The sequence below is a fragment of the Anneissia japonica genome, unplaced genomic scaffold (genome assembly GCF_011630105.1).
Source record: "Anneissia japonica isolate Jap-2015-1 unplaced genomic scaffold, ASM1163010v1 scaffold1946_len758022_cov188, whole genome shotgun sequence".
Classification (NCBI taxonomy): Eukaryota; Metazoa; Echinodermata; class Crinoidea; order Comatulida; family Comatulidae; genus Anneissia; species Anneissia japonica.
Window position 1 is genome coordinate 193,061 of NW_022694730.1, and position 13,787 is coordinate 206,847.

Sequence of the window (13,787 nt, forward strand, 5' to 3'; positions counted from 1 at the left end):
TCCGCTATTGGGCCCCTCCCCCCCCCCCCCTTTTGCACATCTTTGGATTCACCCTGCAGCAGACAAGAATCTTGTACTTTAGTTTGCTTATGAGGATTACCAGGGAGTGGAGTTGTTTTTAGTTGAAAAAAATCCTGGTATTTTACAGAATTTAATCCCAGGAACCTGGGATTATAAGGCATCTTCACTACTATACTAAGCTGTAATCATCTCACGTTAGTATTAGGCCTAGTCTTGGCCTCTGGTCCCATGCACAAACAACAGCTCAATCATTAAAGATTCTCACAACAATGTTTATAATGTTTACAGGAGAAAGCTAATGCTATCTCAGTCGTATGACACATGTTGTTTGAGAATGTTCAGTCATGACTGCTGACACATTGATGAATTAGACTACTTAGAAAAATATTTTTATAATCATGCACACTTAAGAACATTTGTTGTTTAAACAACTATGTATAGTGATATAAAGAAATAAAGATTATAAACTGTGTTTTAAATATGTTTAAACACATTGTAAAATGGTAAATGATACATGGTAATATTATATTTTTGTTTCATTAATACAGTATATTGTATAGTTTATTCCTATATTGCCAATGCAATATTTATTATACGTTTTAAAATCCTACTTACACTTAAATATTAGGAGTAAATAATGATATTAGGTAGACCTAGTAAAGTGCATGGCTCAGCTCCCATAACCATCACCTTATGTAATTGCATCAACAAATAATTTCAATATATGCCCATACAACAAAGATGATAGGGTTGTGTGGTAGGTGTAGCCAATAAATATTTTCATAATTGTATCTTCTGTTATAGGGTATCAAAAAGTCATAGATTTTCCCCATGACCAGATGTGTATAAGAGACAGCAGTCATAGTGGACCAGTTTGCTTTGTGTTTTCCATGAACTCATGACAGTCCTGTTAATAGTATGAATATGGTGTAATATAACTCGCAAAAAGGCGTCTTTTCGCGAGGCTGCGAGGTACTGGTGTGTTCAGATTTGTAGGAGGGGTGCAAAAAGAAGGGAACTCCAATAAAAATTATGTTTTAATGGTAAAGCAGGTGAGATAGGCATACTGGTAAAAAATATAGTAAAAAATGGTTTCAATACATGCTAATATGTGATGAATGTAGACATTCCTTATTCATCACTTATTGACTTGTTTTAGTGATTAACATGGTCAGTTTATAATTTTTTTATTATTCCATTATTTAGTGAACATATACGCGATCGTATCAGCCGCAATCACTGAAGTGGTACATTCGACTTACCTATACTCTGCTGCTCCTTTGCTACTGAACAACTTAATTTGAATAATGTATTACTTCTATAGCATGACAAGTCCTCTTGTCACGTGTTGTAAAATTATTTTTTTTATGATATTTTAATGGGCATAAATAGAAACTCAATATATAATAATAATAATAATAATAATAATAGATGAATTTATATAGCGCATATAAACGAGGTCTCTATGCGCTCGGGGCTAGATGTTGCACTTTTCAATGACCAAATAATGGTGCTACAATATATTTCTTCCAGAGCTGTGCACGCATTTGGACGGTAAATCAGCACAAACATTTTGTGCTACTCAAATTAGTATGATACTTACTACACAGTGCCTGTCGCATTTACACTAGGCATAAGTAATTCTCCCAAAACAAGTATAGGCCTAGAATATTACACAAAATCTGAGAAAAAGTAAAAAATTGATCTCCTGAAACGCCTCAGAGGTTATTTTCGGGTATCTAGAACACAAAAATTTCATGGGGGCATGCCCCCGGACCCGTAGGGTACTATTATCCCAATTGGCTCCACTTTCGCCTCCGCTATTGGGCCCTCTCCCCCCCCCCCCTTTTGCACATCTTTGGATTCACCCTGCAGCAGACAAGAATCTTGTACTTTAGTTTGCTTATGAGGATTACCAGGGAGTGGAGTTGTTTTTAGTTGAAAAAAATCCTGGTATTTTACAGAATTTAATCCCAGGAACCTGGGATTATAAGGCATCTTCACTACTATACTAAGCTGTAATCATCTCACGTTAGTATTAGGCCTAGTCTTGGCCTCTGGTCCCATGCACAAACAACAGCTCAATCATTAAAGATTCTCACAACAATGTTTATAATGTTTACAGGAGAAAGCTAATGCTATCTCAGTCGTATGACACATGTTGTTTGAGAATGTTCAGTCATGACTGCTGACACATTGATGAATTAGACTACTTAGAAAAATATTTTTATAATCATGCACACTTAAGAACATTTGTTGTTTAAACAACTATGTATAGTGATATAAAGAAATAAAGATTATAAACTGTGTTTTAAATATGTTGAAAAATGGTAAATGATACATGGTAAATATTATATTTTTGTTTCATTAATACAGTATATTGTATAGTTTATTCCTATATTGCCAATGCAATATTTATTATACGTTTTAAAATCCTACTTGCACTTAAATATTAAGAGTAAATAATGATATTAGGTAGACCTAGTAAAGTGCATGACTCGGCTCCCATAACCATCACCTTATGTAATTGCATCAACAAATAATTTCAATATATAATGCCCATACAACAAAGATGATAGGGTTGTGTGGTAGGTGTAGCCAATAAATATTTTCATAATTGTATCTTCTGTTATAGGGTATCAAAAAGTCATAGATTTTCCCCATGACCCCAAACAGGGCTCTACCAATGTATCCCACCAGGGAACTTTTTTTTAGCCCCATCCAAAGTCCAAGTCACTGACAATTTGTACCTCCCTATACAAAATCCTACATACAGGCTTGAATACACTAAATAGTTTTTCTTAATTTTAGAAATATCTTTCAAATAGTTTGCTTTAAATTATAAAGTATATTTTTTCATATTAGTTTATGTTATTGTAAGTTAATTTTTTTAGTCGCTCAGAACATCTTGAGCCATTCAATACACAGATCAAATTCACAACAGCTATTGCTTGCAACATGTAGGCCTATTACACTTATAGCATCATAAATTTCATGCAGGCTGTGCCTTACAGCCTGGAATACTATAGATTACCACTCTCTGTTCCCAGCTGAAAAATCACATCTTTTCATGAGAATTTTCAGCAACAACATTGCTTGACAGTGGTTGTTATTAGTGTTATTATAGTTTCAATATCCATGTTTAAGTTCAAATATATAAATAATTTGTATATTCTACTAGTGATATTTTTTACTTTTCTATAAATCTAAATTGTTGCATCTAACGTTATAGAATTAATCATGCCGTAAAACCTTGAATTGAAGCCCTGGGCTTCTTTTCTTTGCGAACTTTGGATGGGCTTTTTTTTCGAGACTACTTGCAAAGTAAAGAGGGGGGGGGGGCATCTTTTCAAAATGAATGCTGTAAATTTTGTGAATTTGTACTGTCAAACAATAAATAAGGCCTCTGTAACATCAATCAGAATCATGGAGTGTATTTAACTGGCATTTAATCACCTAAACTACTGTATAAACCAAGCTTTTTTGTATTTAATTTATTTTTTCTGAAATTCATGTACAGTGTGTGTGACTGTAATATCTTGAAAAGAAGCCCATGCTATCTTGAAAAGAAGCCCATGGGCTTCTTTTTGATATGGGCTTCTTTTCGAGGCTAATTTTGCATACTAAAAAGGGGGGCTTCAATTCGAGATGGGCTTCATCTCGAGATTAAGCCCAGTGGGCTTTATTTTGAGGTTTTACAGTATTAATTTTTTTTGTTAATAATAGTATTACATACAAAATATTCCAGAGCTCTTAAGAGAAGTGTAAATTAATGTCTTTGTCCTTGTGCCAAAATACAAAGAAAATATAATGCAAAGAAATATAATATAAAAATTTAAAAATTATCAACTATAGAATAATATCGTCACAGTGCTATGATGCTTGAGCTATTTATAGTATCTACTTACATAACGGTAATGGGAGTACAGTCTCAGTATGCAAGGTTATTTTTTCATTCATTATATATTCGATTCTTCAACATTCATTCACCTGTAGGTGCAATATGTGTTTTGTACCTCATCTTCGCTGGAACACCTGTCTGTGAATGATGATTTCTGTTAGTCACACACAGCACTTTTCATTCTTGTATAAATTTTGTCTTGCTCGTAAATGATCATTTGAAGGAAATTATATGCTTTTTTAACATTTTTTTTTTATGTGTTATGAACAAATATGAATATTTTGTTAGATAATATATAGAGGTTAGATATCAGTTTAATTATTTATGGGAAGAATGTGAAGAAATGAAGCATAAAAAACAGGAACACAGTGGTAGTCAACGGAGGTCGTTGCCTCTAATAACAATTCTATTGATAAATGCATCGCATACTCTTGTTTGTGCTTGCAAAGCAATTTTTCTGTGGATCCCAATTAAGCTTAGTAATCAGCCTAATCAAAGAAAAGCTTGTTAGCTTCATTTCAAATCGATCATAAGCAAACGTATTATACGTGTTTGTTTAATAACCTACATCTTCAGGGACTAGGAAATGTCTTGAGAATAACAGCTCATTGACTTCATCACAAACTGCTCATGATTAATAATAACAAACATCGTAATTTACCAAGAAAATATTATGGCTGTTAACACTCATCACAAACTGCTCATGAGCATTATATTCAGCCCATCATTTTTAGAAAATAAGAATTATAGACAGTATCTGCTCATTGGTTTCATCACAATATGCTCATGAGCAATTATCAATAAACATATTGTTGCTATTTACTAAGGAATTATTATGGCTATAATTAACCATCATCACAAATTGCTCGTGGACAATTATATTGAACCCATTATTTCCAGTGGCATGGGCTTAATACTGTGACTTAAATGGTCATATGTATACATATATATAAGTATTTCCCTGTTTGGAGTGTCTGCAGATATTGTTCTCCTGAAGACGATTGAAGCATCTCAATCGAAACGTCGAGACTTTCTCAACTACAACAGTTCTTTTCAGAACTACTTACGTGGTGTACCGCAAGCTTCAACATATATATTATTTCTTCGCCATACAAACCTTTAAGCAATTTACTTTAAATGGTCATTTTTAGTATTTTAACCCACTTAGTAGAACTGATTTTCTGTCATGGGGGTGGGGGTGCATCTGCTCATTGGCCTCATCACAATATGCTCATGAGCAATTGAACCCTTCATATTTAGAGACATTGATTTCTTTACAGGTTACTCATGATTGATCATAATTATTGTTTTCTTTTTACTGCTAATCAATTTTATCACAAAGAGCTCATAACCAATTATATTATAATATTTTTACTGAACAACTCGTCAGCCTTTTTATAAACTCAAAGTACAGTACTATCTCATGACTCGCATCACAACCTGCTCACTAGCAATCAATAATAAATTATCTTTTTTTCTTTGATGCATATCTGCATAACTTAACTTTTCAAAGCAAATGTATATAGAACTTTCATTACATGGTCACCAAATTCATTACCAACCATTCATAATCTTATAGTTATACTGTATATTCTCCTACAGCTAACATCTCTAAGGGTTTAGAAGAGAGTCTTGGGAAGATAGAAGTGGTTTCTGGCTACATCTCAATCACACATTCATACCCTCTTGTCACCCTTGACTTCTTGAAGAGTCTTCGAGAAATCAGGGCAGAGGAAAAGAAAAACAAGTAAGTGATGTGATATGATTTGATTTGTTTTAATTTTGTACTATACAAAGATTTCATGTATAGAGATGAATATTGTATATTCTCGCATATAAGACCAGGTTTTAAATAGCAAATTATGATTGAAAAACGGGGGTTGTCTTATACCCGCAACACATACACATTTTTTATTTAATCATGTTCGTCTTGTGTGTGGATCATCCATAACACCCAAATTTACTACTGAAATGAAGCTAGTAACTGTTAGTATGAATAAGTACAATTTAATTTTAAATGAAGGGAAATAAGATTTTAATGAACATTTGAAAGTACATAAACTGGAAGTTGAATTTGTGACTTGTTTAAAAAAATTTTTTTACAGTAAGTACGCATTCTACGTCTTAGAAAATCGCAACTTGCAGAAAATTTTCTCTTTGGACAACCATGTGAATATCAGTGTTGGGGACAAAAGCTTGCTCTCATTTCACGAGAATCCAAAACTCTGTTTCTCAGAAATTAAGAAGTTTCAGAAGCTTATTATTGGAGCTGCAAATGCAAGCGAGATTGATATTTCACCAGAGTCTAATGGACACCAAATAGCATGTAGGTATCATTACCATTTTTTTTAGAAAAGCAGAGGTGTTCTTTTTACCTTAAAAAAAAATGTAGTTTCAAGACATACTATAATTTATTGTGCAATTAATAGTAATAGACACATGGTGCCAATTACAGTTTTTCTTAAAACATGGGAGAATAAGTGTCTTTTTTTTTGTAATTTATTTACTTATAAACCTAATTACTTTTTTTCCAAAACTTGGAACAGACATGATTTAAACATAAAACTTGTATTGCAACTTGATACACATGATAAATAACTGATTTAAAAATAGCTTTTCTTGTAGCTAGGCACTGATTAAATTAACACTTTTATATGCTTTTATGGCCCAAATTGATACACATATTAAACAACTATGAAATAAAAAAGAGCTCTTATTGCAAGTTGACACAGATGAGAATTGAAACTTTAAACAAATATTAAAGTAAGTAGAATGATATATGGTTGTTGTCAGAGAGTATGCTAACATTCCTACTAAATCAAGAGTTTGCATAATTTCACATGCCCTTTGATACCTTCCGAAAGATATTCTTGAAAGATATTCTTCCTACCAGTACTGTAAATCATATTTAAATCTATTTTTTTTTCCCCCTACCAAAGGTGGGGTGAATAAACTAGACTTGGACTTGGATGACATTGATAGTTCATCTGTTGTAGTTTCCTGGTCAAATCATGATGGCTGGGAATGGTATGACATACGCACTGTACTTGGTTATCAGATTTTGTGGCGTGAAACGTAAGTACACATATTACAGATTTGTGCCTTTTTTAATGATAAATAGATTTCAGCATCGTTTGAATTTTGTATGGTATTCTTAGGATTAAATTGGATTTTCCAATTTCAGATTTCTTTTTTCCTCTAAAAATATCACATTTACTTTTTTGAGTTAGTGGCTTTTGTAAATAACATATCTTCATGGGTATTGTCATGAGGTAGTAAGCATCTTTTTTAAATATTCAAATTATGTATAAACTATATATTGATGTGGCCTTGAAACCTTCAGCAGTACTATCCCTCATGAACCAGACCCATTGACATTTTTAATGGGTGTATTGTAATATCATATGAACCTGTTAAGTGTTTACTGGCACTAGGAGAGAGCAATTTTATTTGCTATTATGATAATCTACCAGAATAGGGCAGATTTCTTTGAGTATGAATAGACTGCTGATTGTGTCCTAATAACTGTCTCCTGTTCTGATCTGTTGACCGACTTCAAAAGACAGATGAGACATGCTTACTCAGTTTAGGTTGTAAACAAAATACTTGATGTCCCTGGAATAGAACTGCAGTGTGCTCTAGTTCTACAAACACTTCCATATATTTACATTTGTATGAGGAGGTATATATTTTATGTCTATGGTAATTGTGGTTTCATAGCCTTGTGTTTTTATGTCTACGAGGTCCGATGTCCATATGAGTAGGTTTAAGCAAATTGGTTATATTAGATCTTAAACACTTCATTGTAAATAAGTCATTTTAAACATTGCTATATTAATTATTTTTTTGTAAATTTTTTAATTTCTTGTATTTTTTAAAGAGAATTTTATACTATATAATAGGCCATCATCATCATTGCCATTTTTATTGTCGTTTTCATAAATTTTTGGTTGCAATATTTCTGTATTAATTTAATGTGTTTTTTTAATGTGCCATTTTGTTTTGCAACGATTGAGTGTACAAGCGATAGTTTCAAGATCTTAATATGTAGAACCAATCCGGTGATCAATTGTTCCCATATTTCCATAAAGTATTTATTTATTTTTAGTTATTTTTATTATTTTATGGGTTCTATGTAGCACACATACCCAGAAACTGCTCAAGGGACTTATTTCTTTGGTCATTGGATAGGATACTAAATGGATCACAAACTCCTCCGTCCTTAGGGAGCATTCCTAGTTATGTGTGTAATCAGCACTACTAACTTCATTCTGAATCACTCCTACCGGGTAACTATTTATACTCTTGGGTGAAGAGAGGGAAATGCAGAAAAAGTGTCTTGCCCAAGGACGCAAGCAGTGTGACGAGCATCAGTCTCAAACCCCCGACCTTCCAATTGAAAGTTCAATGCCTTACATGTTACACCAAACACTTCTACATATAATTCTAAGTATTTACAGTTTTAATGTTTTCTATTTAAATTGATCTCATTCTTCGTGCAATCAACACAATGCAAAGCAATGTCTTTTTTTTGTTCTCATTCTCACTAAGTTAAAAAAATTATCATTCAACCATAATTTCTTTTGTTACAGAGATTCTCAGAACCTGACAATGTTTGATGGAGTTGGATCATGTGGAGAGGCAGGTCTTTGGGAATCGAAAGATGTTTCTCCAGAAAGCTCTCGTAGACTCGTGAAGGGTTTGAAAGCCTGGAAGCAATATGGAATATATGTGAAGGCATTTGTTATAAAGGGAAAACAACAGGGAGCGCAGAGTGATATTATTTACTTTAGAACAGGAGAGAAGGGTATGTATTCTATTAATTTAATTTTTTTTTCTTGCTACTTTACAGCCTTTCTACTTGCCTGATATCATCTGGTTGGCTGATAATTTTCCTCCATCCATCTGTTGTTGTTGTTAGCTGCTTTCCATGGGATTACAATGTCGTGCATCTTCTCTAATAGCGTTGGATAGGTTTTATGGATTTTGAGCGACTTAATGAGAGTAACCTGTAGAGTTGTTATTGGTCTTAAATTTTCCTGTATTTGTGAAATAGTATTTTTATTGTGAAATTTGCTGTTTTGGTAGGGGCTGTCATAACATAGGTCCTACGAATCTCTCCCTCGTTTCCAAGATGAAAAATATTAATAAATGGTTATTCCAAGTCTCGCTCGAGGAAAACCAATTTTTGATGACCAACTGATTATTAAATTTCCCAGTATTTAATTATTCAAAAGTCTGGATCTCATTAACTTTTTAGTTCCTATGCATGTAATGCAATAGGAACTATTGTAATCACTCTTGCTATTTCCTATGTTTTTTATTGTGTGTAGTGTGTATGTGTGTGTGTAGACATTTATGCAAATGCACATGCGTCAAAGAAAAGTTTTCCGACATCTTATTATTCAAAAGTCTGGATCTCATTAACTTTTTTTTTTTAGATTTTCCTCAAATGTGCTTTTTGTGTCTTAGAAAAAACAGTTGTACAACATATCAAAAACATTTTTTCCTCCAGAGTCTGGCTTTAAGTAGACATTCATTGCATAATATCTGAAGATGGATATTTTTTACTTTCTGTGGAAATTTGACTCCATTAACTTTTTTTAGATAACTTGTTGAAAAACCAACACTTTTCAGCGAAGACCCAGATACCACAGTTGTAGGTCAGAAAGTCATGAGTTTTCTTTTAATTTCTCTCTTCTCGACCAGATTATTATTTTCCATAGCTGTGCGTGTTATTTCCTGTTTCAACCATTTATTCTGGTTTTGATCTTCTTCTGTGTTGTCTTGGAAAGAAACAAATGTCATGTGCACTATTTAAGTGCACAACCATTGACAACTGACCATCTTTAAATGCCTATTGACAATAAACATCCTTATATTTTATCTTCTGGTTGACTGTTGGACTGAATGTCAGGGTAACATACAGTATGACTTTCAATTCACAATCTAGGGACTTGTGTGAGTGCAGTAATGTATCCCGTTTAAGATAATGCAATTTGAAAACAAAAATTGTACATAAAATTATAAGGTAATTGCTAAACAAGATATCCTAATAATGGATCACATGTCACAACATTTATGTATTGATGTTTGATATTTTTGATTGAAAAGAAATAACATTCAATTACATAACTGTCTCCACAGAACCAGAAGGACCAGAGAAAGTGCAAGTTATTTCCGATGCAATAGACAAACTAATTGTTAGCTGGCAACCACCGACTGTTCCTAACGGCAACATTACTTCATACAAGATAACGTATTCTAAGCGGCGAGATGATTTCGAGAGCTTCTCTGAACGGAACTTCTGTCGAGAAAGTAAGCTTATCTCATGGTGACCTGATACTGGACTTCGTCCTATAAATAATTGTCTACACTATAGGGAAAGTTAGCAAGTCTGGGGAATGGTGCTGCAATTTTTTATCCCAGGATTTGCCCATCTTTTCATTTCAGCGAATATTTATTATTTAATTTGTATGATTATCTATTTTCAGAGAAACCTGTTTTGAGCAACACTTTGGTAGATGGAGAAGAAGACAACAAATTATCAACACCTTCGCCAGCTGAAGAAGCCTGCACCTGTAAGAAAGAACAGACAATTATTGACGAAGACCTTGCTAAAGAAAGATCTGAGTTCGAGAACACTATTCAATCAACTGTTTTTATCTCTGGAAGGTAAAAAATAGCAAACTTTCATACATATATTTATATACTGTAATTAGGAAGAAATATACATATCTTATTTTTGAAGATTTCAAGGCAGCGACAGGTGTAATAAAAATTTAAAAAAACTAAATTTTTTTTTTAAATTTCCATTTTTCCTAGCAACGTGTCCGCTAATTGACCAAAAATAAAATTTTAATTTTCTTCGAAATGATTATTGATGGGTGGTGGGTTTGCTAAACAAGATATTAAAAAAGTCTCGTCTAGAAAATGTTGGTTAACTTGTCAGTATTACTTCCCTCCCATTATGCCTCTCTGGCATGTAGGGCAGCAGTGAAGGTCTTCCACTCCTGTCTGTTTTGAGCTCTTCTCTGGATACTTCCCCAGCATAGGTTCAATTTCATACTTGTCAGTATAGGTTCATATTACTCAAACATGCTAAAGGACAATAATAGCTTATAGATTTTATTGCTTAATATCTTTACCCAAGATACGAATCCACATTTCAATCGCAGACTGTAATTTATTGTGAAACTAAATTAGTGATACAAAACATATGTGAAATATGAATGCAAACCAAATGTTACGATATGATTCAGACGGTGAGATGCCTGATTCATATCCAAGTTGGAAGTTAAATCACAACTTATCTAGACTGATGATTAACAGCAGTACAGCTCAGACGACTAAGTTTATTTGTAGTTACCACTGTTTGCATTCTATTATTGGTGGTGACGGCCCAAACACTCTGGGAGACCAGTCTTAATGCAGGGGCCCAAGTCTATACTAACCCTTTAATTCTGCAAATCAACATGTTCTCACATGAGGAAACAAAAATCTCCCATAAACTAACCCATCTTCCAAAAATTCTGAATGTTATGCCATTAACTATTGTATATAGACAATTTATTTGCAATAGCACAGCCAACACCTTGCAACTCACTGGGGGACTTCCAGCGGCCTAGCTTAGCCTAAGCAGCTAGCTAGTGTCAAATAGAGCGCGGCTCGCACACTGGTAAAGACATAGCACGAAGTGAGTAGACCTCTGGAAGTCTCCTTGTGGTAGTTGCCAGGTTATCAGAAACTTTCATTTCAGATTTTTGCGAAAATGATCTATACCCTTTGTCACATAATATTAAATCTGTTAAACAAAAAATAAAGATCAGCTTAGGCATGTTATAAAAGCTACTTTAGCACTTTAATATTCGTGATGGTTGATCCCTACATGTGTAAAGGCCTTTCTTATGTTAAAGAACTTTGTACACTTACCAGAGACTATTGAAAATAGAAATTGTTAACATTTTTGTTCTTCTAGTATGCGGAAAAGAAGAAGCATCCGCTCTGTTGGTGTTGCCAATTTCACTGAAAATGAGCCAAATAAGGGAAGCGGTTTTATTGCTAATAATGTAACCTATATGCCAAGCTTTACTCCAACTACGACGCCATCGCTCGAGTATATTGAGAGGACTCAGTTCATCAGTGTTACCGAAACAGAACTTGATGATCTTGATTATTTCTCAGAGTATATAATTGGGGTATCGGCATGTTTAGGTGATGGAACTTGCGGTAAAAAGGTGTACACTGTGGCACGAACCAAACCCAAAGGTATTTAAGTGTAATCTGCTCACTTGGATTATTCAGTGTTGAGTTACTGAAATTAATAACATTTTGTAATGGATTACTCTGGATACTTTGCTTTTCATAGCTTTTAGTATAAGCAATGGTTGGAGACTTATATATTGTATAATACGTGATCTCTATGTGCTGTAGAGGAAAAAAAATAGCAAAATCTATTCTAGTAGGTCAACTAAGCTAACTAGGAACCAAAACTATAGTAATAGTTTGATTTCTTGTTATACAGCTGATGCTGACAACATCCCAGCCAAAGTGAATTTATCATTTGTTCAAGAGGGGGATCATGGTTACGTCTCGGTAAAATGGCAGGCTCCAATACGACCTAATGGTCCCATTCTCCTCTTCAAAGTATCCATCGAAGACATGGAGAACCGGGCAAGCAGACAATTGGACACTGGAGCTGATGAGGTGATTCACACAATCTCTTTCTTTTGTAAATTAAAATACAGGTTTCCCTCATTTTGGGACCGGAGTTTTCATGGTTGTTAGCAGCTTTGATGTTTAATTAAAATAACAAGGATAAAAGACATTTGGTAGCACTGAAATGTGGTCTTTAATTGGAAATGTTCTTAAATTGGAAGGGTCTTCAAGTGAGACCTGTAATTTTATTCCTGGCAAGATAAATAATGAAGTGTTTTGCTCATGCCAGAGTGAATCAGCAGATTGGGAACATATGTTAAACGTAAAGCACTGACCGAACACATGTCTCAAACAAATTGTTTCAAACATTTTTCTCATTTCATTTTAGGATGAAGATGAATGTGTGCCGGCAAATGACTACAATGGAGAATACACCATTGATAGTCTTAAACCTGGTAACTATACGATAACAGTACAAGCGACCAGTCTTGGTAGTATTGGTACATGGACAGCTCCAGTATCTGTAATTGTACCAGAACCTCGCGTTGACATACCAGTACATTTGCCTTCCGAAGATATAAAGTCTGTGATTATCATCACCAGTGCTGCTTCAGCTATCATAATTTGCCTTGTTGTTGCATTGATATGTGGGATTAATTATAAGAGAAAGTAAGAATTACATTGTGTCATCATCACATGTGTCATTTTTTATACACATTCTCGGTAGTCATCCTAATCTTCATGTCATTACCACCATCGCAAATCTACAGTACCCTTATCATCATAACCATCAACAATATTGTTAACATCGTTAACACTATTAGACCAATTAAAAATATTGTTGTTTGCCCTTCTTTTTGTAAAAATGGGTGGAAAATGTTTTTTTTTATCATCAGTATGATAATAATCACCATTCTCATCCTCATTGCCATCATCGTAATCACAAATATTACAATCATCAAAACCATCATCAGGAGGTTTCAGTCAAGTATGCATATTTGCAGTCCACCTAAATTTCATTACACTACCATGTTTATATTTTTCCTGTCTATCTCCACTTTCTAGACATCAAAACCAGATGCCCGATGGCGTCCTCTACGCCTCCGTCAACCCAGAGTATTTCAGCACCGCTGATAGTAAGTTAACATGTATTTGTATTCACTAATTATTTGACTTTTGGTGCAACTGTTGGTTTATTTATAAATCT

General features: G+C 33.9%; 1 protein-coding gene across 1 annotated transcript in view; it reads left to right on the plus strand.

Annotated features, from left to right (window-relative positions):
- The window catches only part of LOC117101223 (insulin-like peptide receptor), a 32,083-nt gene that overhangs the window by 8,241 nt on the left and 10,055 nt on the right, over window positions 1–13,787 (plus strand). Inside the window, exons 3-12 of the mRNA XM_033241138.1 lie at window positions 5,525–5,669; window positions 6,028–6,248; window positions 6,862–6,997; window positions 8,515–8,729; window positions 10,070–10,240; window positions 10,417–10,597; window positions 11,901–12,190; window positions 12,447–12,628; window positions 12,969–13,249; window positions 13,646–13,716. Coding sequence (XP_033097029.1) covers window positions 5,525–5,669; window positions 6,028–6,248; window positions 6,862–6,997; window positions 8,515–8,729; window positions 10,070–10,240; window positions 10,417–10,597; window positions 11,901–12,190; window positions 12,447–12,628; window positions 12,969–13,249; window positions 13,646–13,716 — 1,893 coding nt within the window. The remainder of the gene's footprint in view (window positions 1–5,524; window positions 5,670–6,027; window positions 6,249–6,861; window positions 6,998–8,514; window positions 8,730–10,069; window positions 10,241–10,416; window positions 10,598–11,900; window positions 12,191–12,446; window positions 12,629–12,968; window positions 13,250–13,645; window positions 13,717–13,787) is intronic.